The following is a 24832-nucleotide window of genomic DNA, read 5'->3' on the forward strand; positions in this document are numbered from 1 at the left end:
CTTGGATGCATGGGTGGGGTCAAAAATGATCGGGTTTTTCTTCTTCAAAATCATTACCAAACCAGCAGTCTGGCGTGGAATGATAGGAAGCCAGAGGCCGACGAGATCGATAACAATTGCCCGAGCAGATATCGGACAGATTGGGTCGATACCAGACTGGACAGGACAGACAGGATTAATATCAAAACAGGATATCGAAAATAAACAGGACCAACTTCAGGAACGAAACTGGAAACCGATATCAAACAACGGGACTGACAGGATTGATATCAAAACTGGAAACTGATATTAAACAGGACAAAAAACATGGGAACAAAATACCAACAGGAAACAGGACCGAGTCAAAACCCACGTCTTGCGGGGCAGAGGTTCGATTGACAAAGGAAAAATGAGAGCACTGAGCTTAAATAGACAGAAATCCAATCTGTCAACGAGCCGCACGGGCGGGGCCAATTCGGCACCATGGCAACCGTGACAGGAAGCGTGTGTGTACAGGTAAATCATGCATCCAAGGGTTAAAAACAGGGGCCTAGAACATTAATTTGTGTAATAATGCAAATGAGAAAAATTTAGATCTCTCTCCAGGCCTCTGCCCAAGGCCAAATATTTGAAAGAAATACGGCCCTTGACTCCAAAATTTGCCCACCCCTGCTTTGAATTTTCGTACATCACTAAGGTACTGTCATGACAGGCAAGTCTGCTTTGCAATTTTGCAAACAGTCTAGATTTCATTTGCCGTATCCAGGCTTCTATGCTCCCAAACTTTTGAAATTTTGGTACAGGTACTTGATGTTGACCTTGTCATTTCGGTACGTTAAGCCTCAAGACAGAGAGGCTATTGCGCATGAGTGACTCTCAGCAGAGATTCTACTCATGTAAGATGTCTCACTCTGTTGGAAAAACGTGTTTGGAGACAAAAGTTGCGAATGGAATTCATTGTCGACTTTTTCTATTATCGTTGCAGCTCAAGTGCACCCACGGTTGCAAAGCAGTTAATAGTTTGTGGGGTGTCATCTGTCAACAGCAGAGTGGCGTCGCTATGACGACAACCATTTGTGAAGCGTGAAGACCCAAAAAAAAACCGCAAGTGACGTCCCGATTCAGGAAGATGCTCGATTGCTCGTGCTCGCGTCCGCGGGATATTGATTGCGTGTTTGCTCTAACTCTGCAACCCGCCAGTCATTTATGGTGCCGCCCATGCTGGGTTTGCGCAAAATTTATCTGCACAAATAAAAATTTAATTTGGGGACTCTTAGCAGGGTGGACGAAAGATGAGCATCCTCTTGATGGAATGAGTGGCTTCTGGTCACTATGGTTACCATCTGCCTCCCAAGTAGCACACACACTCACCGATGCCAGAAGAACCCGTATAGAAAATTTGTCACCTATGTCAGTGGTTCTTGAAATGGGGTGAAGTCAATTGAAGGTGGTGTGTGATATTTTCTAAAATATCATTAAAGTAAAGCTATTTATTATTATTATTATCATTATTATTGAAAATAGGGTGTGTCTTTAGAGGTTTCCACAAAAAGTTGAAAGTAAACTATTGTCTCTACTAACTGTGTTGACAATGCTCAACTGAGTTCAAGGAACCCTTAGGGTTTTCATTATATATATATATATATATATATAATATGGGCAGCACGGCGGCGCAGTCGTGAGAGCGTGTGTGGCACAGTTCTGAGGTCATGAAATCCAACCTTCCTGTGTTGAGTTTGCGTGTTCTCCCTGTGCTTGCGTGGGTTTCCTCCGGGCACTCCGGTTTCCACACTCATTCCCAAAAACTTGCATGGCAGGTTAATTGGCTGGTCCAAAATGTCCCTGGGTGTGAATGAGCAAGTGAGTCTATGTGTGCCCTGCAACAGTTTAGAATGTCCCCTGCCCACTGCCCGAAGATAGCTGGGATGGGCTCCAGTACCCCCGCGACACTACTGAGGATAAGGGGTGCAGATAATGGATGGATATTAAACATTATATATATATATATATATATATATATATATATATATATATATATATATATATATATATATATATATATATATATATATATATATATATATATATATATATATATATATATATATATATAATATACATACAGTCACACACGCTGAGGCATTTGTCTTTGAAAATATCACAAAGGGTCGGTGAAAAATGATTGAGAAACACAGACCTACAAAAAAAGCATGAATGTGTGTGCGTGTATGTGTGTGTGTGTGTTTTCTGTTCCTTGTATAATGTGTTGGTGTGGCCTTCAGGTGCGTTCAGCTGCAAGGAAACGCTTCCACCGCTGGCAGGAGCAGCACTCGATCCGTGCCCGGATGACGCAGGCCATGTCCATCCCCACATCACCTTCGCGGGTCAGCTTCCATAGCATCAAGCAGTCCACGTCACTGTGAGGAGACGCCCACAGCACCGAAAATTCTGGCAAGCACTCAGGAAGTGCGCTTTGATGATCGTCCGTCATCTCGCCAGCCGGACTGGTGGCCACCGGCGGGATTGCTTCATTTTGTCCTATTTTTTTCGGTGACTGGTGCTTCCCCTTCGGCTTCACCTTCATTGTCTTTCCCTGAGATTTCCACACATTCCACACCTCGGATTCCAATCGTGTACACTGAAATTCAAAAACCTTTAAAACTCAGTGGACACAGAACTTGTGTTTTGCTCGCTCATATTTTGTCACGCATTGTCATTCTACAGTGGTTCTCAACTGCTCTGATTAAGGACCCATGATTCCACCCTATAAGACAAGCTGCAACCCAAATCAAGAAAAAATGTCCACTTCTCAAATTTGTCAAATGAAAGGATTGTGCAGTTAGAAGCCGAGATAGTAGAATATATTCACCTTTTTTTTCAAAGAAAATAGAAGACCCGCAAAACCAATGACTTCAAGTACTGTACATACATACTCGCATATAAGCCTACATTGCATGTAAGCGACCCCCTAAAACTGCTTTTAAAAAGCCACATACGCCGAGAAATACATACCCAAAATATGAACAAAATGTGTTCCTAAATATTGATAATTATTTATGTAGATAATCAAATTTAATATACTGGTATAAAACTAAAAATATTACACTTTTAAAACATTTACTATACCTTCCAGCAGCGCTTAGATGGCAGACACTCGTACACCATTTTCATAATTCGCAATGATTTCCTCTTTTGACTCAATCGTTGTGGTCAAAGTTTTTCCTCTCTCCTTCCCCTTATCACAAACTATCTTGGAGCCCATTACACAATAAAATGAGATGCGGTCCCTCTCAAACAGAATTGGGACGGCGCCGAATGACTGAGCAGGAAGAAGGGATCGAGTAGGCATTGTTACCATTTACTGATAAGGAGTGTAATTGAGACTACGATTTCTTCTCGTTAGCAGTATTTTGCTACGGCAAAGGCCCGCGAATCACTGAAAAAGGGTCAGCAGCCCACTTTTGGGTCCTGACCCACCAGTTGGGAAACATTGTTCTGGAACGCACTTGAGCAAATTGGTGGCAATTTTTAGCCCTGCGTAACTATTTAGCACAGAGTTAGCGGGTCACACTACTATAAAATTCTCATATTAAGGGAGGGGCCCTAAAGTATCATCCTGCAGGCCACTGTTGGCCCCCGGGGTTTGGAGACTCCTAGTGTTCACTAACCTGTGGAAGTATTGAACCCTTCATATTTCTTGGCTTGTGCAGTCTTGAGAGGTTTCAAACTAACACTTTGCCAAGATATTCCATATCCATTTTGTCTCTGGGCTTCAAACCAACCAAAAATCCCCATCTCCATTTCAGGGTCCTGTCCAATATGTTTTTTTCCTCCAGGCATAGTGTATTGCAAAAACAATTTTCCAAATAAAAAGACAGAAATTTCAGCATACGATTATTGGAAATTCTGTGCTCCATTGATTGAGTTGGTCTGTTGTTCCTGTATAAGCCACCCTTCCTTACATGCTGCCTACCATTCGTTACTGTGACAAGGAATCATATATGCGGGAAGTTGCATCTCTTATTTGAGTATTTCATTTTATAGTTTTAAATTCCGCTTGGATGCGAATATATACGGAAGGGAGAATATCTGCGTGAGTAGAATTTCAACGCCCTCGTACTCTATGCTTGAGACGGCGCTACCAAAACTGCATTTAGTTGTAATTTGTAGGTAGGTATAAACATGCCCACCCATTGTTACTTGCAGATTGAGGATTGTATGTGACATATGAGTGTTGCAGAATTATTCAGCAATTGGAGAACTTTGCAATTTATTACGTACATTTAATGAGTAAGGCAGTAACACTTTGTGTAGTAATGACGGTTACCAAGTGTTATTAATATAGTGTTACGGTACTCGTTACTAAGAAACGTAATGGCGTTCCAGGAACGCGTTAGTCCCAACACTGGTTAAATAAGAACTCTATTTTCAGACAAATGTCACGACCAGCACACAGGGTAGACCCAATCGCGTATGGTTTTCTCACAATTTTAATGAAAGAAAGAGGAAGGGCAGCACCCGCGATTCTATGTTCGCTGGACGAGGAAGCAAGTCACTCTCGCGATCGTATTGTTATCTGAATACGGAAGTTGATCTTCGGTAGCAGGCGATGACAGTGTCAGGGACGGAAAAACAGGTCGATAGTCGGGACAGGAGAGCAAGAACGTGGTCCGGGTCTGAAATGAGTCGTAAGTCGGGACGGGAAAGCAGACGTGGTCTGGATCAAAACAGGTCGTAGCCAGAGACAGACAGGAGCAAAAACGGGACAGGCGGGAGCAATGTTCCCTCTAATTTTAAACGGGTCTGAGCGTTCACACAAAGTTAGTGAGTAGCGCTTGAAACAACAGTGAGCAACCATAATCCCAGGTGTGGCAAGATAATTAATTATCAAACATGTCCAAAACTTGAAATCAAGTTACATTTTGCTGAGTTTCCGGCAGTGCAAAATTATTTTTCTCTTTTGAATGAATTGACTCATGTACTATTGCAAAGATTGTACGGCCTACAAACATTGTTTGTTCTTACAATTCTTTCACAAGATATCCATTTCTTTTTATTTCCTGATATATTTTGTCGCATAATAGTAACATTTTTGGGGGCTTATTTAGTCGGTTGTAAGATACAGAACTGTATTTAATCACATTTTTTAGTGGAAGTACAATGTTGGCAACAAGATTCACTTGATATCATTGGAAATTATTTGAATGCAACACAAACTTTTTCTTCTTTTTTCTGTGTTTTTTTTTCTACTTTTTTTAAATTCCTTTAAAAAAATCTCACTGTGTTTATTTTTTCCGAGCTGTTACTTTTTTCTTTTTGTTCTCTATTTACTTTTTTTCTACATTTCTTTCTTTTCTTTTTTTCTGGCTTTTTTCTAAATGTTTCCTTCTTTTTTCTCTTCCTTTTGTTTCTTTTTTTCTCAGCTTTTCACTACTTTTTCATTTTGGTATTTTTTTCTTTTTTGTTCTATTCCCCTCCCCCTCCTTTAAGTCATTTTGCGCATAATTTTACATAATATTTGGTCATTTTGGGATTAAAGAAGCAAAACCAACCCGAAGAGCTGTTTAGTGAGCCGAGCCGAAGAAGCCAGTTCCCCGACTCTACTAACTTTACTCAACTTCGTTCTCCTTCGACTCGACTTCAAAATACCGCATTTAGGACACAACGTCAGGGGAACCCGTGCATTTTTACCTTCATGCACTGTAACTTTAACTTGAGTCGCTTCTTAATTAGTAATTTTGAGCCCTCATTTTTGTGCGCTGGCTAGATTTTCTTGTGCGCTGAGAATGTGCGAGCAGTGCGGAATTGCGCACGCGCGCAGCTTAGAGAAAACACTGGGCGGGAGTCAGGGTCGAAAAAAGGCTTGCCTTGTATAAACAGAGGTTCGCAGACGGACTGACAACAGGGGATTGACAGGACTCGGTTTAAATAAGGACAGGGAGCCAATCAGAGCCCGCAGCGGTTGGCACCAAATGAGCGGGCACAGGTGATTCACATCGGTAATCATGACAACAAATCAACAACAAATATTGTTTCAGAAAATATTGTTCACTTTCTCTAAGCAACTGTGGTAAAGCTTTCCGAAAAATACTAGAGACATCTGCATAATTTTGATTCTTGTCCCCCAATATTTAATCCCAACGCTGGAAAATAACAATTATTCAAAGAAGACCCCCATTCTTGTGATTGTTCCATGAATCTAATTATTGTATTAACAGAAAAAAATTAATGGATAATGAATATGTGTATTTAGAGACTGGTATGTCACAGATTTACCTTGTTTGAAATGTAAAAAGGCCCAGAAGACAGGACAAGAACGAACATTAGACTAATTTTCTATTGATTCTAATCAAGGCATGCCAAACACACGGCCCGTGGGCCCTATCTGGCCCGTAGGATGGTTTAATCTGACTGGCCGTAAAGTTTTTTTGGTTTTTTTTTAAAAGAGGAAATCTCTAGCTCATTTCAATCAAAAGTTGTTTTTTCTTTTAAATAAATGCAAACCAAATGCTCTTTTTTGCCAATAAAGGGCTGTAAAGGTGTAAAAGAGCCTACGTCTAGCAAAAGTTCTATACATGTTTGGGATTACTTATCTTTGTGAACAGGTGTTGTTTATAATAAACAATAATAAAACGAAGCAGCGCTCATGGTTGACGAAAAAACACTTGAATGATGTTGTGAAATAGGCTGCTCGGGATTTGACATCTGATATTGCGCTTGTAAAGGAAAAAAGATGCCAAGTTTTCGGAGCCAGCAGCAGAAAGTTGACTGCAAGAGTGCAATAAGAGAGGGGACAAGGTGTGATGGCGCGGCATATTCGGCACATATCAATAAAAATAAGATTCATCTGGTTTCATGCTACTGACGATGTTAAGCAGTATTTTCTCACATTCAGCCGGCCAAGCCAGGTAGTTGTATCTTATGTATTTTCGCGTTCACTGCTGAAACTCTTATTTTGTATTTGGTTTTTATTTATTTCAAAGCAGTATTACAATTGAGACAGGTATATTTTTATTAATAGCTTCCACTTGAGCTTGTTCAGTGTGGTGAGTTGGTTCAGGTGTAAAGCTTCATTTCTTCAACTGTTATAATAAACAATTTGTACCCATTCAATGCCAAATATGTATATCATTTTCCCATTGTTTGTGAATAAATGTGCTTAGAAAGGATCCTTTATCATCTATGATTATAATTTTAGGGCAGGCTACAAATGTAGGCTGAATGATAAAGCATTGTACCGAAAAACAAAGCTAAATCATGTATATGACATTTTTCACTGATCTGGGAAGACTGAGAACCTTGAGTCTGGATCAGGCCTGCGAGCCAAATTGAGTTTGACATGCCTAAAATAACTCCAAAAACTATCGTAACTTTTTCTGTGTGTAATGTAGTAAACCCCCGACTGTCACATTAGGTAAATATTTACTTTGTTCTCCTAAACACTAGGGTCGTAAAGACACAATTTACTGTGGTGTGTCTTGGGCAAATACGGCCTGATGGTGCTTATCCCTACATATTTTTCCACTCAGTCTCGGACTCCATTTGGCGTTTGCAAGAACCCACATGGGAGACAAAAATAACATGTGGACCAAGGTGCTCAGGTCAATTTGGACAAAAAATAACTTTTTGGGCTGAATGAAAAAGGCAGCATCGTGCTCTGTGGTTGACTTTCTTTAGCAGGGACTAGAAAGATCAATAAAGTTGATAGGAAGGTGGATGGAGCCAAATACACGGAAATTCTGGCAGAAAAGCTGTTGGAGTCTGCAGAAGATCTGAGAATGGGGCTCAAGTTCACCTAACAACAAGACAACGACCCTAAATATGAAGCAAATTGTAAAATGGAAGGGTTTAAAACCAACAATAGGTGTAGAATGACCAAGCCAAAGTCTGGACCTCAAAACTGTTGAGCATATGTGGAAAGACCTGAAAAATGCTGTGCACAAGTGATATTCATCAAACCTTAAGGAACTTCAGTTTTTTTGTAAGAATGGGCCAATATTTCTGTTTCAAAATGTGCAAAACTTAAAGAGACATACCTAGAATGACTGCAATCGCACGCAGCAAGAGGTTGTAAAAAGTATTAACTCAAAGGGGGCCAATATTTTTGCAACGTTTATTTCTCAATTTTTCATTTGTTAACTCAATATAAAATGTTGAATAAACATGGTTTATTTTCACCATTGGATCTCACTTGTTATTTATTTTTTATTATTCTTCATTTTTTATCTATACGTTTGAAGCCTGAATTTCTGAAGCATGGCAAAGTGTCAAAAAGTCCTTGGGAGGCCAATACATTTGCAAGGCCCTATAAAGTTTTTTTTATTCTGAGGGTTGCCCGTAGCAGTAAGATGGCAGTCAATCATCTCAGAACCCTCAAGGTGAGCTTGAATAAGAGTATTTCAAAGTATCCAGATTTATATGATAGTTCATGTACTTAAGCTTATCATTCAAATAAATATATATTTTTTGTTTTTAATGAATGTTGTTTGTTATCACTAGGTGGCTATAAATGATAGACAATGTCTCTTTAAAATCCCCTTTCAAAATGTGCGTACCACTTCGCCAAGTCGCATGATATGTCGCTCATGCGACCTGGGGGAAAAAAAACTGAAAGAGAAACCCGTTCATGTCATCGCCGTGTCACTTATTTTCCGAAGGCCCAATAAAGTGTATGTGTAGCATCGACTCTAAACATGGATCACTGTGATTTATTTATGGGAGCAACACAAAGCACTTCCTGTTAAGGGCGCACGTGATATTGCTGTCCTTTTGTCCCCTGAGCCCCTCTGAGAGCAGGGTCCAGATTTGGAGCATCTTGTGATCTTTTAAAGCTGCTGCTTTGTGGGAGGGGGCTGCAAAGGCGTGTTGCCAAGTGCATGCAGGGGTTTGGAAGGGGACGTTGATTCCAAAATTACAATTGTGGGGGATGGTTATTTTCCACTTGGAACATCCCAGTTCCTCTGCAGTTATTGCTGCCATCTAGTGATGGGAATTCTGTCTCCTCTACATTACCGCCTCTTTTGGCTCGGCTCAGTAAAAAAATCTGTCTCTTTCAGCTCCCAAATGGCTTTTCAGATTGTTTTTGTTACTATAAACGTGTGTTTTTCAACCGCTATGAAATGATCCATTTTGTGTGCCTGTGCGGTCTAGCGACTAGCAGAGTAATCATGTAGTACTTTCTCAAATATAAAAGATTATAAAATACTTTATTCTTTTTGTTTTTTTGATTCCTATTCAAGACATTATAATATAACGTCATTCTTAAATGTTAAAAAACACTTATACGGTTAATATAAGATTCTTTTTTAAATTTTCAGTTGGTTATGTCCCGCTGGATTTCTTTTAATAAAAGAAATCTGCCTTGGCTTAGAAAAGGTTGAAAAACACTTTAAATTGATAAAAAAGGGTGAAATACAAAATTAAAAAATAGACGAAAAAGAAATGCCACAAAAAATACTACAATGGAAATACTACAAAACACCACCACAGGAATACTATAATACAAGAATACCACAGAAATATTCTGACAGAAATACAACAAAAATACAACTACAGTAATACGACCAAAATACTACAGATATCCTACAAAAATGTTCCGATGGAAACACTACAGAAATACTAAAAGAATACTACAATGGAAATATCACTGCAGAAATACTACAAAAATATGACAGAAATAAAATTACAGTTAAATTAGAAAAATATAACAGATATATTCCAAAAACTTCTCCTATGGAAATACTATGGACATACTACAAAAATCTATTATGGAAATACTACAAGAACACTACAAAAAATACTACAGTTGTACTAAAGTGTCACAATCACCCGGATCGGGAACACCTGTGTTCAGGATTTGGCGCTAACAGCCAGGACAGCTGATTGGCGCACCCTGTATATTTAAATCTCCAGTTTCCGGTAACACTTTGTTCGATTGTACTATGCGATCTGTTGCCATTTGCTCAGAAAGCCCGTACCTCCGACTCTTTGCCTGCCTCCTGTTGTTCTACCTGATCTCCGTTGCCGACCCGTTTCCGAATCTGCCTACGCCCTGCCCCCCTGACTCCTGATCTCTCTTCCGAACACAACGACGCCCTTCTTGTCCAGCCCCAACCAACAACACGACGATTACGCCAGTCCGCAACCATTCCCGCCAAGCCTTCACCTGCCTGTCAAGTCTCGACAATCCGTCAAACAACGGATCGAAGATTCACGTCTTGTCATTCCTTCCTTCCAATAAAAACCAAGAAACGAGTGCAAGTGATCTCAGTTGTCATTACATCCTGCCTGACACTAAAGAAATACTTCAGTAATACTAAAAAATACGACTGCATCGATACTACAAAAATACCACTGCAGAAATACTACCAAAAAAACTTCAGTAATACTACAAAAAATACTACAGAATTACTAAAATACCCGACTGCAGAAATATTACAAAATACTACAAAATATAACTTTAGCAATACAAAAATATTACTGATATAGTGCAAAGCTTGTGCTACGGAATTACAATACAAAAATACTAAAAAACATATACTATAGAAATACTACAAAAACACGACAAAACTACTACAAAAGTAATACCGAAATACTAACAAATACTACTGCAGAAATATGACAAAAATATCACTGCAGAAATATTATAGAAGAAATAATATAGAAATACTACTAAAATTCTCTTATGGGAATACTACAAAAAAAAAAAAAAAAAACTACAGTAACGCTACAAAAGTACTACAAAAATCTGACAGCAGAAATACAATAAAAATTATAAAAAGAAATACAACTACAGCAATACTATAAGACAAAAATACTGATAGAGAAATATTACAAAATAAAACAAAAATACAACAACAGTAATATAATGAAAAATAGTAAAGATATACTACAAAAATTCTACAATGGAAATACCAAAAAATACGACAGAATTGCGACTGTAAGAATACTACAAAGCTATTTAAAAAATACAAGTAAAAACAACTTAAATATACTGCTTAAAACAGCGACGTAATATATTATTTTGCTTCAACTGCAACTGTTTCCAAACCAATTTTATGAAACGAATCTATTTTAAAAAATAGAGAGAGAGAGGGAGAGAGAGAGAGAGAGAGAGAGAGAGCGAGAGAGAGAGAGAGAGAGAGAGAGAGAGAGAGAGAGAGAGAGAGAGAGAGAGAGAGAGAGAGAGAGAGAGAATATTTTGACCCAATGCGGCACACAATTCCAAATAGTTTCCCACTCCTGATTTAAACCAAACCAGAGTGCTGCTTTAATCTTGTCTACTAGCGCCATCTACGGTTATGTCTGTAAACTACAATATTATTTGATGCAGTGATGTCTTAACCACCGGAGTCATAGGGGGCAACATTTTCCTGTGTCATGTCTTGGGCAAGGGATCCAACCAACCAGACACAGACACAGTGTTTAATATTTAGCACCTCTTGGTGGTCAAAAAATACTCATCTCATCTCATCAGCTGCACCGCTTAACCTCAGTAGGGTCGCGGGGGTGCTGGAGCCAATCCCAGCAATCATTGGGCAGTGGGCAGGGGACACCCTGAACTGGTTGCCAGCCAATCGCAGGGCACACAGGGACAGACAGCTCGCTCGCTCATTCACACCTAGGGACAATTTTGGACCGGCCAATCCACCTGAAGTGCATGTTTTTGGAATGTGGGAGGAAACCGGAGTGCCCAGAGGAAACCCACGCAAGCACGGGGAGAACATACAAACTCTGCTCAGTAAGTCCGGTAGCTGGATTTGAACCCACACAGGAGGTTCCCGAGACCTTAGAACTGTGCCGCACACGCGCTAACCACTGCGCCGCCGTGCTGCCCTCAAAAAATACTAAATCATTAAAAAAAAACAATATAGATTTGAATATTATTCAAAAATAAATAAACTATCATATAAACTTGCATCTTCATTTTTCTATTTTCTTGTCCTTTGTTTCTTTTTTTCTGTCATTTTCCTCCTTTTACATTATGCCATGTATATTGTAAAGTCCCAGAGGGCTGCACAGACCACCATTACAACACCCCTTGATCCGTAACCTACTGTACATTGGGGCAAGGAAAAATTCTGAAAACTAAGGATGTGGAATATGAATATATAATATTAATATGAATTAATATGAATATGAATGTGTGTATATATATATATATATATATATATGAAGAAACCTAAAGAAGGGGCCCCACATTAGGTAATCCCCCTTCCAGGAGGACCAGGCTGCAATGGATATTGTTAAGGCATCAACAAACGATACACAGCCATCATAAGCATGAAGTATAGTTATCAAAAGAATGTCCATTTGACAGCTTTCTGACCGATGCAGCAGGTTCTAGATCAGTGATTCTCAACTAGTCAGACTTCCAGACCACCGTTCCACCCTTATGGTAAACTGCAACCCAAACAAGACAAAAAATAATCCACTTCTTAAAGGTATCCAATGAAAAGATTGCTTAGTTTAAAGCAAAATGACCAGGAAAACCTAATCGACTTCAAGTCCCCCTAAAACTGCTTTAAGTAGCCACAAGCTGAAATAAATTCAAACCATTATTAAAGCGTGTACATCAATAGGTATTCAAATATGTAGTTAAAAAAGAATAATATACTGGTAACAAGCTAAAAATGTCAGAACCAGAACAAATGGTAGACCCAAACGCGTGACGTTTCACAAAAATGTTTTGGGGGATATTGAGGAAACAAACGCCAGCGATCCGATGCTCGCTGGACAGGAGGAGCAAGCAGCTCACGGGATCTGAGCGTGATCAGAATGTGGAAGTGAGTGGATTTGCCGGGCAGAGAGATCGGAGCGTGGTCAAATGGGCAAATACGGGTCAATAGCCGGAGCGGGAGATCAGAGTGTAGTCGATGGGCAAAAACGGGTCAATAGCTGGAGACAAGTGGGAAATCGGGAACAGACGAATGGGATATGGATGAAGACGGAAGCCAGAGTAAAAGTGCTTGCCTTGCGTATGCGGAGGTTTGCTGACGGGCTGACGAGGAGTGACTGGAGTACTGAGTTTAAATAGGAGGTGAATCAATCAGGCAACGAGCAACAGCTGCCGCCAAACGAGAGGGCACAGGTGAGGGCAATGAGTAATCATGACAAAAAATATAACATTTTAAACCTTACAGCAACGCTTCAATGGCAGACAGTCACAGACCATTTCCGTATTTCACAATCATTTCCTTCTTTGACTTAATTTTTGCAGTTACTGTTTTCCACTTTTCCTTCTCTAAACCTCTAACTTTTGTGGAACCCATTATTAAAGGTAGAAAAAAGGGAAAAAAATGAGACGTGCTCTCCAATATGCTGATTACCTGGACATGTAGAAGAGATTGAGCAGAGCATAATAGCCATCTACTGTTAAGGGGTGGAATCGAGCCTTTGTTTTTCATTCTTATCAACAATATTTTGCCCAGGAAAAGACCTGCAACCCACTAAATACAAGTCCGTTACCCACTTTTGAGTCCCGGCCCTCTCGTTGAGAAACACTGTTTTAGATTATGGTGTACATAAGGTCTAAGTCCCAGTACAATGGTTTAAAATGCATGCACCGTGCAAAAAAACAAGTTAATCCTACTCCCTCAAGGACAAGAAGAAAACGTCAATATCAACATAAGCAAAACAGTATAAGTGTGTTTATAGCCTAGAGTTAAACCAGTGGTTCCCAAAGTGAGGTCCCCTACCCCTAGCGCAGGGGTGTCAAACTCAATTTAACCCGGAGGCCACACGAGAGAACAAACATTCTCTTGGGGGCCGGAACAGTAGATTAGAGAGAACGAAAAAGGAGAAAAAGAAATCAGAGAAAGAGAGGGAGAGAATAGTAGAAAGGGTGGGACAAAGAAGGAGAGAAAGGGAGAAAGAGAGAAAAGAAAGAGAGCGAGCGTGAGAAACAAAATAGATAAAAAGAGAAATAGTGAGAGAGGGGTAAGAAAGAGAGAGAGAGAACAAAATCTAAAGAAAAATAGAAAGAGACAAGGAGAGAAAAGAGAAGGAGAGAAAGAGAGAAGGGGAAAGCAAGAGAGAGATAGATAGAGAGAAAAGGAAGTTAGAGTGAAATTTGGTAAAAATACAGAGACAAAGAGGAACAAAGAAAGAGAAAAAGAGAGACGGGGCTAGTGAAAGAAAGAGAGATAAAGAGTGGAAGGAAGATTGAGAGAGAAAGAAAGAGAGATACAAGTACAGCGTTCGTGAGAGGCACCTGGCTTTGGCAACATTAAGTGGATATATTTCAACCTGCAGCTCATTTTTCTCTTGCACTTTTCCGAGCGTTGACTCGCGGGCCGGATTTAATCCCTTAGCGGGCCTGATCCGGCCCGCGGGCCGCCCGTTTGACACCCCTGCCCTAGCGGGTAAAGAACGTCTTTGCAGGGGTTACGCGACACGATGTCTGAGACAGAGTAATAATAACATCGTTTTCTGAAGAAAAGAACAAAAAAAATATTATTTCCTTCTGTCGCTGTGTCTCGCATTCTATCTATCCTATTTTGAACTTTCAGCTTTTCTGAAGATCTTGGTTTTATAGGAGAAACCTATGATAAATTTCCCAGCACTTCACAACCTCGATCTGAGAGAAACTGATAGAAAAGAAGGAATCCAGCAGCATTTGAAAACACGGCGGGGAGGTTTAGACCCCTATTTTACACAAGGTAAGTTTTCTGGAAAAGGAGAATCATGGGTTCAAGATCCTTTTGGTTTCAATCTTGACACAATGCACGATGACGACGACAGAGAGGAAGAACTCATGGAACTCTTTCATTCAAAAGCCATCCGTCAACAACTTGAGAACAAGTCAAACAGCACCTTTAGGTGCAAGAGGTTGGAACTGTCCCCAAAACTCGCCAAATCAGCAGTGGAATACTTCATTACTACATACAAGTGCGAGGCAGGGTTTTCAACTCTATCAGATTGTCATGGTTGCCATGGCGCCCAATTGGCACCTCCTGCGGCTCGTTGACAGATTGGCTTTCCTTCTATTTAAGCTCAATACTCTCACTCACTCTTTGTCAGTCCGTCAACGAATCTTTGCACCCACAAGACATGGGTTTTGACTCCGGTATCCCGTTTGTGTATCTTGTACGGTATCAATCCCGTCTGTTTCGTCCTGTTTTGATTTCGGTCTCCAGTGTCTGGTATCGTGCCCGTTATTCTCGTTCTGTCTGATATCTGTCTCCAGTCCCCTATATCTGTTATCAATCCTTTCAATCCCGTTCTGTCCAGTTTCTACATCATCTGACCGGTATCAGCTCGTGTAACTGGTATCGATCTCGTTGGTCTCATGCTTTCTGTTGTTCCACGCCAGACTTCTGTGTTTCTTCTGTTGCCCCGCGATCGCCGAATCACTGGCGTTTAGTGTTAACGTGCATGACTGCCTCATTTCCCGTAAAATAAAAGCTTGTGTGATAAACGTCACGCATTTGGGTTCTCCTCCAGTTCCGGTTCTTGACATAGATGTGAAGACAAAAAAATCAAAATCGTCTGGAAGCTAAGCATGATTTGAGAACCGCCCTTTCCAGTGTAAAACCACTGTTTAATTTCTTGTGCTAAAATAAAAAGCACATGAGCTACTGAAATTTAGTATTTATTTGTACCTGATTGACATAGCTGTGGTCCAGCACTCATTGCTAGAGACTGTTGAGTTTGGGGGTCCGAGTGCTTTTTGAAAGCCTCACTGTGAGCCCGTGCTGACTTTGGGTACCACTGATTTCAACACTTCCTCTGTGGTTGCATATCTCAAAGGGCAGACCATTCCACAGTACCGGGCCCCAATTGTAGAACGCTCTCAAACCTGCAGATTTCTCCTTGGTTCCGGGAATCACAAGTAGACCAGCCTTTTTTCAAATGAAAGCTCTAAATAAGAACAAAGCCAAAAGATATGAGGGGCCCCGCAACTTTACTGAGGATAAGCGTTGCAGAGAATGGGGGCAAGTGAAAGCAAAATTGTGTGTGTTACCAACGGAACTTTTGAGTTCAATCTTGAACTGACAGGGAGCCAGTGCAGGTCAGCTAAAACCGGGGTAGTTTGATCAAACTGTCTTGTCCTAGTTAAAAACCTCGCTCTTGTACCAGCTGCAAACTTTTGATGCGAGACGTCGGGATACCGGAGAGTATCCCGTCACTTTTTTTAATTAAGATAAATCAAAATAGATCAACACTAGCTTTATACACGACACATTTTGCGTATTCGCATTGTTAAACATTTTAATCTTATTATTAGTTATTTGCTATCAACTTTAGTCCACATTTCCGCTTTACTGGACATTCCAACAAATTGACAAGCACGTAAGCCAATAGGAATCCACTAAACGTAGCCTGTGACCAATAGGAGCGCAGAGAGTTGTTAGGCGCTCGTAAACGCTTAGTATCAGGACAAGCAGGTAAGTAACGATTTTGCCTATTTTTTGCAGAAAGTTAAGAAACGCTACGCTCATCAAAAACTACACAGAGATTTGCAAAAAAGATAAAACTCTCTAGGTGCTGCGTGGCACACATTTCAGCTCTTTTTTTAATTGAAGTTACGCGTAAGTCGCTCAGGGTTAGCCTAGCTTAGCTATCCGTTAGCCTGTTCTCGCTCCGACCATCGCTTCAGTTAATAAGCATTAGCTTCCTCGCTTAACTCTTCAAAGGAATTCAAACTTGACTATAATCATAACAACCCCAGCAGCAGTTTATTATGCTGTTCAGTCACAAAAACACCCAAAGTTGGCACACGGGAGCTGAAAACAACTTGATAACGCGAGTGATGGATAGGGAGATGGCTCGCAGGCAAAGGGTCTAGGTTTGAGTCCTTCATCATTGACTTGTATGTGGGGGTATCTTACTTTATATCGGTTAGCGTCCCAAATAATTTCCATTCTCCCACCAAACTAATAAGGAAAAATACTACGGAACTTTTACTAAAATACTTTTTAATGGAAATACTGTAAAAACACTTATATGGAAATACTACTAAAATACCATTACAATAATTAAATGATTCATTGTACTACTACTAAAACATTACTAAAGAAATAAAGAAAATACCGCTTCGTAAATATTACGACTGAAATACTACAACAATACAACTACAGTGATATTACAAATAGTAAATGGTCTCCATTTATATAGTGCTTTTCAAGTCACAGAAGACCTCCCAAAGTGCTTTACAATGTGGGAATACTACAAAAATACCTCAGTTGAAATACTTCAAAAATGTTTCTACAGAAGTACTACAAAATACCACTACATTAATATTATGATACAGAAATATTACTACAAAATTTAAATCATAATAATTTTACAGAAATATCATGGCAGAAATACCACAAAAAAAAAATGGTTATATTACAAAAATGCTTAAGAAGTACTAAAGGAATACCACTACAGTAAAATGATACAAAACACTACGACAGAAATACAAAAAATACTACTACAGAAATATTATAGCAGATATACTAAAAATACAACTACAGTAATATTACAAAAATACCAAAGAAATACCTCAAAATATTTCTACAGAAATACTACCCAAAAACACTACAGTATTACTATGATACAAAAATACTATGTCAACAATGTCCGCTAGTTCTTCCAGTCATAGTACAGATGCCTTAAAAAAATAAACGTATCTGCGCCAATACTGTTACTTTGTCTCAATACTTAAACATCCTTAAAGAAAAAAGATTACTGAATGTAACAGTTGTCCCATTATTGATTGCATATTATTGACAATGAGTTCTTTTCACTTCAGGTGCTACACTGGTGTCCACATTACAGACTCCCTTTTGAAAGAACAGCCTGTGGACAAATATGGATGTGATGAAGGTATGATATAATTTTTCTGTTTGCTGCTTTTTTCCCGGTAATAATTCCGTTCCCCTTTCTGACATACCACAATGTTTCCTTCCTGAATACCTGTCTCCAGCCATTGCCCAACTGGAATGGTATTTTCATGAAAAGCATTTGGTATGATTTAATAGAAAAGAACATACTTACTCAAATCTTGTGTGTTGTATTGCTATTTGTTGACATGTGGTAAAGAGGGACGATGATTCATTTCTACCGAATGAATAAGATTTAAAGAACAAATTTGTACTTTCAGCTTCTTTTTATGTATAAAATAACACTTTGAATTGCCAATGCAGGAATACAAACTAAGGATCGACCGGTATGAGTCTTACAGGGCTGATACCGGTTATTAATAATAACAAGAAGCAGATAACCAATATTTGAAACCAGTACTCATTTGCTGTAAAAGCTTAAATAAATGGTGTAATGTATTTTCTATAATGAGACAAAATATTGGTTTTAAATTCAAATAAGTTTACTGCATTCCTGAAACTTTTTACAGTACATAAACATAACTAATTTTTCACTTAAACCAAGAACAGCTCAGAAAAATAAAATTAGGCTGAGCAGCAACTCATATAAAGATACTTGAATATATCCCTGTTTTTTATTTTTTTACAATAAATAAATACTCATGTCAATGTAACTAACGTGACTTAATTCAATTTAAGGCATCGCTAAAACACCTAATAAAAACGTATTGCATAAGCAATGAAAATTCAATTTGCTACCTCGGTTGACAGTGTGAACGCTTTGGTTTGAGAGCCAGATTGACAAACTGATGTTATGGTAACAACTAATTACTCAGCCTTCCACTTAAGCAGGCTTTTTATGCTCCTTCTCAATCACAAATACACACACTTGATAGACCAACTAAGGTTATGACGAGGGCTAATATATCAGTCTCAACCTGAACTTGCTTTCCTTAAACAATTTAACCACACTTTTTACGCTATCTCTTAATCATGCACATGGTTTTCTACCACCGGCTTTTTAAAATCTCAATATAATCTGCGGTCTTGATTCACAGGCATGTCGTGACTCGTGTTAGCAGAGTGATTTACTCTGCTCTAGCATTATTCCCCTGCTCATTGTAAAGTTAGTACAAGTTAGATGTAGAGCACTGGAATATTTGTTACATTTTCGGGGGAGATTTCTGTGTTTACCTTCTACTCATCCGTACTCTTGCTCTGGTCTGCAATCTGACAGAAAGTTTCTGCTTCAGTAGTTCAGCCCCTGGTAGCTTATCCAATCAGAAAGTGCGGGCTGGTTAGCAACCGAGACACAAAGCAGAACAGAAAAAGACAGAGAGAGGCTAGGCTGCATCTTAGCCTAAATAATCAGTCCCTCAAATAAATAAAAATGCCGTTACCGAAATCTGCAAGTTCCCTAATATCTGTTTCGATCATCGGCCTGCCTGATAATCAGTCGACCTCTAATACAAACAACTAATGATTTGATATGCAGGGTTTTTTTTGCCCGTGGTTGCCCGCGATGGAAAATGCGCAAAATTGGCCAACCCGCTGTTCATCGGTGGTATGCCCGCAAAACAGACACCGGCGACTGTTCTGCTTCCTCATCGCGTCATTTCCGCGTCATTTTCTCGTGTGGACCACGGGTATAAAAGCTGCCGAGAAATGCATCCTTGCCGAGATTTGCATCCCCTCGCTACTACAACCACTTTTACCTCCTTTTATCTAACTTTTATATCACTTTTAGGGAATTTAATGGCGAACATATAACCAAAACCACTTCGTCTTGCATTTGTTGGGAATGTAATACAACTTAAACCATTCCGTCTTTGTATTTGTTGTGAATGTAATCGAACGGTAATGCACGCCGTATACAAATCACTTTTGAGCAGGTAACATGTTTATTTTGCCTTTTTCTATTCAAATCGCTCGTATTGAAACTGTTATGCACTCTACCATAAAGCTTATTTCTGTATAATAAGCTTTATGGTAGAGTGCATAACAGTTCTCAAAAGTGATTTATATACGGTGTGCATTACCGTTTGATTACGTTCACAACAAAAACAAAGACGGAATGGTTTAAGTTGTATTACATTCCCAACAAAAGTGATATAAAGTGAGATAAAACGAGGTAAAAGTGGTTGTAGTAGCGAGGGGATGCAAATCTCGGCAGGGATGCATTTCTTGGCATAACACCGGGCTGTAGAAATCATAACCGCTAAAGACACTGTCCCGTGAAGATCAAGATTTCAAGCTATGGCACCGAAGAAGCCAATATGTTATTATTGTAATAGTTTTTCATTTTTATTTTATTATCTTGTCATGAAATGAAAAGAAATGTCAAGAAATAAAAATGGATTAAGACGAGGTCACTACGGTGACGGGGATCCATGTTCACCCCTTGACGTCTCGAGCACAACTGACGTATGCTCGGCAAATCGCGCTGTATATAGGCGGAGAAAGGTGTTTGACCGTCACACGTGTAACACCCTAATTTCACGTAATAACACCGCGATACAGGCGCAGAACATGCTATGACCGTGCTCCACCCACGATTACCCGCTGAAATTTCGCGTCCTACCCACGTGTTACCACGCTCTGGCCGCGGCCATAGCACGTCGTTCCGCGTCATTTCCGCGTCATTACCTCGTGTGTACCACGTGTGCCCCCCGCGGTTAACACGTGGTCTAAAGTTTTGAGCAGCGCAAAACTTTTTCGCGCTGCCAACCGCGTGTGAATTTCCGACCGCGAGTAAAGCACTGCTGTATCTCGTCTGTATGGCGATCTCAAAGCGTCCAATAGCGTCCGCTTCACAGGCAGAAATTTCTGGCCGTGATTCAGCGTCGATACAGACGCAAACGGCTGTGTGACCGGGCCCTTAGTGCAAAGGATTCGTTTAAAAAAAAAAAAATAGTAGTACAGAAGTTATTTGTAAAAATAATCAAAAAAAACGTTTATGAAGTTACTGTACTTTAGTTTGTGGAACAAATGTGCACAAATTTAGCCTGTAAATTGGGTTTGTGCTTTGTTTTCAATGTATAACAGAATATTTAATACATAACTAAATAAAAGTTATACTTTGGAAGTTTTGACTATCTCTAGACCTTTTTAGAATGCAACCCCCGCGAAAAAACGAGGGATTACTGTACTGGGTTCGTTATCTTTAATGAATGAATGAATGAAAACTTTATTTCGAACATTATAAAATAAAAACAGGACAAAAACAATGACTCAACAACAAAAATAATGTTAACACAACATGTTCGAAAAGAGGTAGTAAGAAGTAGACGCTTATTTTTCCTACCCCTTCATCTTTCCGATTAATAACATTGTACAGATAGCTCTTCTTTTGTGTCTCAATATAACAAAATCTCACGGATTTACAGATTACATAGGTCGGATATAAATAATTTTAATAATAACAATAGTCACATATTTTATACACTAAACATCGTAGTATCCAACTATTAGTGTTATAATGCTACTAGTCACTAAATATCATTGTGACACCAATGATAATAACAACAATAGCAATAATAACAGTTATGATATAATAATCGTAACAAAAACAAGTTTAACTATAGTTGCAAACGCAGTAGTTCCAATCTCTAGTATCACTCATACCCCATTTTCTTAATCTCTGTATTCTGCCAGTAAGGTTTTTTGTATTTAAATTTGAACACGTGAATAGTTGGACATTGTTTGATCTCGTCTTGTAAATTGTTCCAAAGTTTGACTCCACACACAGACACACACTTACTTTGCCTGGTAGTTCTCACCTTTGGGATTTTGAATTTACTACAACCCCTTGAGTTATAATTTCCCTCTTTCCGAGTGAATAATCTTTGAATGTTTTCTGGCACTATGTTTTTGTTGACCTTAAATAGCAGTTGTGAAGTGAAATTTTTACTAAATCCTCCAATTTTAGTAATTTGGAGTGACGTTATCCTCTCAGAAAGTACTGATATACAAATAAAGCTTTAGCTCCTTTTTTTTTTACATATGAAATCTACCGACGAAGTTCCCACATTTTTCATAAAAAAATATTTAAATAAAAAGCAGAAAAAACTTTTATATCTTAAAATCAATCATTTAATAATGAGTTTTAACCTAGCCCGCCTAACAAATTATTGGGAATAATAATAATAAATGTTGACATATATGTTTAAAAAAAAGTAATAATAGAAATATTGTGTTATTTTGGTGTCTTTCATATTCTGTGTAATTTTATGTTCCCCCATAGAACTATAAATTTCATTGCGCTCATCGCCAACATTTAAATAGCTGGCTGCATTTTTCTTTACTTGCTTTTTTTAAAATCAAATTTATTTATAAATATATTACATTTCATGCAATAAAACACTTTAGACGTAGCCCTATTGCATTGAGATTTTCAATGCAAATTATTAAATTTAATGTTTAGAAAGGGGGATATTAAATTGATATTCATTTTAATTAAAGGTATTAGCAAATAAAAATATTTAGTGTATATTTTGAAGGCTTCAAAACCAATTGGATGAAATGGTCCGTTTATAAACAAATAGACAATGGTTCCGCCCTGGTTTATTCCTGGACGCTGGCTATTTCAGCTGAAAATGAAAATCTCCATTCTGATCCCTGGATAGGTGTAAGTTATGTGTGAATGTTGGGAAGAGTAAGGTGATGGAGTGGGCATGGTGTTCGAAATAAGGTTTTATGGACAGGTGCTGGAAGAAGTTAAAAGCTTTAAGTACTTTGGTTGTGATGTGGCTGCAGTTGGCGGAATGGAGTGCGAGGTATTGCACAGAGTGAAACAAGCTAGAGCTCTTGTTGGTGATAGGAATGAGTGGAGAGGTGTTGTAAAAGGATAGTGGGATGTTTAGACGCGTTCTAAGGGATGGGCAGGGCACCTGTATGATGCGACAGCGGTAAACCAGTGAAAGCTGTCGGGCCCTGCTGTTGAACTGAAGATTGTGGCCGCTTACTCGTGTCCTGTTTCATCTGGAGGGACCAAAGCATGACCAACTTGGTTGCCGAGGTGCTTAACTTGTTTGCGTGTTTAGGCATTTGGGTTGGTCATGGTCCAAAGATTTTTGTGTGTGTTTTTTTGCTACTTTTTCCCTTTTTTAATTTTCTTTGTTTTTGTATGTGTTTGTCTTGCTGTCGGTCACCCTTCTTGAGGGATATGACGAGGGTAGATAGATAGATAGAAGCTGACCTAAAAGTGCTTCTAAAATAGCCACATAATAAAATAAACAAGTTTGTAACAAGTGGAAACGTATTTAACGTTCCTGTTGGTGGAATCAAGCGTGACGTTTCAAGCCTTCATGGCCCTGGTCCCCAAACTATGGCCGGCGGGCCATTTTCTTCACAATTATTCTGGCCCCCCAAACACTACTAGATGCGCTTTCTTTACTTTAGAAAAACCTCAGTCTTTTGGTTGTAACAGAATTCAATTTCGGGTCATGGCAGTAAGAGCACCCAACTCATACTACTGGATGACCCGTGATATAGATGACATAGGAAACAGCATTGGATTTTATCACACTATTTTTAATCACGGTACCAGAGACGAATGTTAATTTTGTTTTGCATTTATTAACATGTTACATCCATCCATCCATCCGTTATCTGCACCGCTTATCCTAAGTAGGGTCGCGGGGGTGCTGGAGCCCATCCCAGCTATCTTCGGGTAGTGGGCAGGGAACAGCCTGAACTGGTTGCCAGCCAGTCACAGGGGACACAGGGACAGACAATTTGCTCGCTCATTCACACCTAGAGACAATTTGGACCGGCCAATTAACCTGACATGCATGTTTTTGGAATGTGGGAGGAAACCGGAGTGCCCGGAGAAAACCCACGCAAGCACGGAGAGAACATGCAAACTCCTCACAGGAGGTTCGATCTCACGACTTCAGAACTGTGCCGCACACGCGCTAACCACTGCTCCGCCATGCTGTGACATGTTACAATGACAATAAATTTGTTTCTTACAATCCTTAGAATAGAATAGGTCTCCAAACTTTTTCAAGCTAATTATTGTTATTAATTAGCGTAAAGGGCACCCGGTTTGATATGCATTTCTAAAATAGTAAATGATCATGTTATTACTATGTTGTAACTATATTATTACCAGATTAACTATTAGAAGTAAGGTTAAATAGACTTAGTCACCAAGGACCAGTGAGCTGTTTTCAGAACAGTACCACGGGCACCACAGTTGTCCTTTGGTGGTAGCCTGGTGCCCGTGGGCACAACATTGAAGACCCCCTGGAAGAGATTAATCGAATTTGTTGTCATCGTAACACATGGACCACACACAAAGTTAACATTTGTCTCTGGTACTGTGGCTCAGGTGTGATATGAAATCTACTGCCTTTTTACAATAAATATATACCACTGGTGGTCCAATGCTCTGACAACTAAGTTGAACTTGGACCCGGTTAGACTGCACAGCATAGCAGAAAGCTATTATTGAGTGATTCGCTTCTCGGTTCGAACCGTTGTTCCCGAATATTTTTTGTGAGTGATTCATGAGCCGCGAGTCGAGGTGTGTGTTGATGACGTAAGCGGTGAGGTTTGAAGCCCCGCAAAGTGGGTTTACCGCGGGACCGATCCAAAATATGACTTTCTAGGTTTGCTTGTTAGTTCTAAATAAAAGCTGCTAGCATCCCCTTTAACTTCACCTGAGTCTAAAAACTTTGGGAAAAAACGCCTGACATTGAACAAGTTAAATTAAAAGGATTAGGCACTTTATTTCATCTCCATCCATCCATTATCCATTATCTGCACCGCTTATTCTCAGTAGGGTCGCGGGGATGCTGGAGCCCATCCCAGCTATCTTTGGGCAGTGGGCAGGGGACACCCTGAACTGGTTGCATGTCAGTCGCAGGGCACACAGGGACAGACAATTCGCTCGCTCATTCACACCTTGGCACATTTTGGACTGGCCAATCAACCTGACATGCATTATTTTGGAATGTGGGAGGAAACCAGAGTGCTCGGAGGAAACCCACGCAAGCACGGGGACAACATGCAAACTCCACACAGGAGGTTTCGATCTC

The 24832-nt window shown here is 39.5% G+C and overlaps 2 protein-coding genes across 2 annotated transcripts in view; both read left to right on the forward strand.

The window, feature by feature from the left end:
* The window catches only part of crhr1 (corticotropin releasing hormone receptor 1), a 138568-nt gene extending 132159 nt beyond the window's left edge, over nt 1-6409 (forward strand). The window contains exon 14 of the mRNA XM_088323053.1: nt 2262-6409. Within this exon, the coding sequence (XP_088179179.1) occupies nt 2262-2402 (141 nt within the window). The 3' untranslated portion in view covers nt 2403-6409. The remainder of the gene's footprint in view (nt 1-2261) is intronic.
* An 11310-nt stretch (nt 6410-17719) lies between these two features.
* Nucleotides 17720-24832, forward strand: part of LOC148346982 (KAT8 regulatory NSL complex subunit 1-like) — a 48546-nt gene continuing 41433 nt past the window's right edge. The window contains exon 1 of the mRNA XM_088323105.1: nt 17720-17793. The gene's annotated coding sequence lies outside the window, so the exon portion shown is untranslated. The remainder of the gene's footprint in view (nt 17794-24832) is intronic.

Source organism: Urocampus carinirostris, chromosome 19 (genome assembly GCF_059441175.1).
Source record: "Urocampus carinirostris isolate Australia breed hairy pipefish chromosome 19, RoL_Ucar_1.0, whole genome shotgun sequence".
Classification (NCBI taxonomy): Eukaryota; Metazoa; Chordata; class Actinopteri; order Syngnathiformes; family Syngnathidae; genus Urocampus; species Urocampus carinirostris.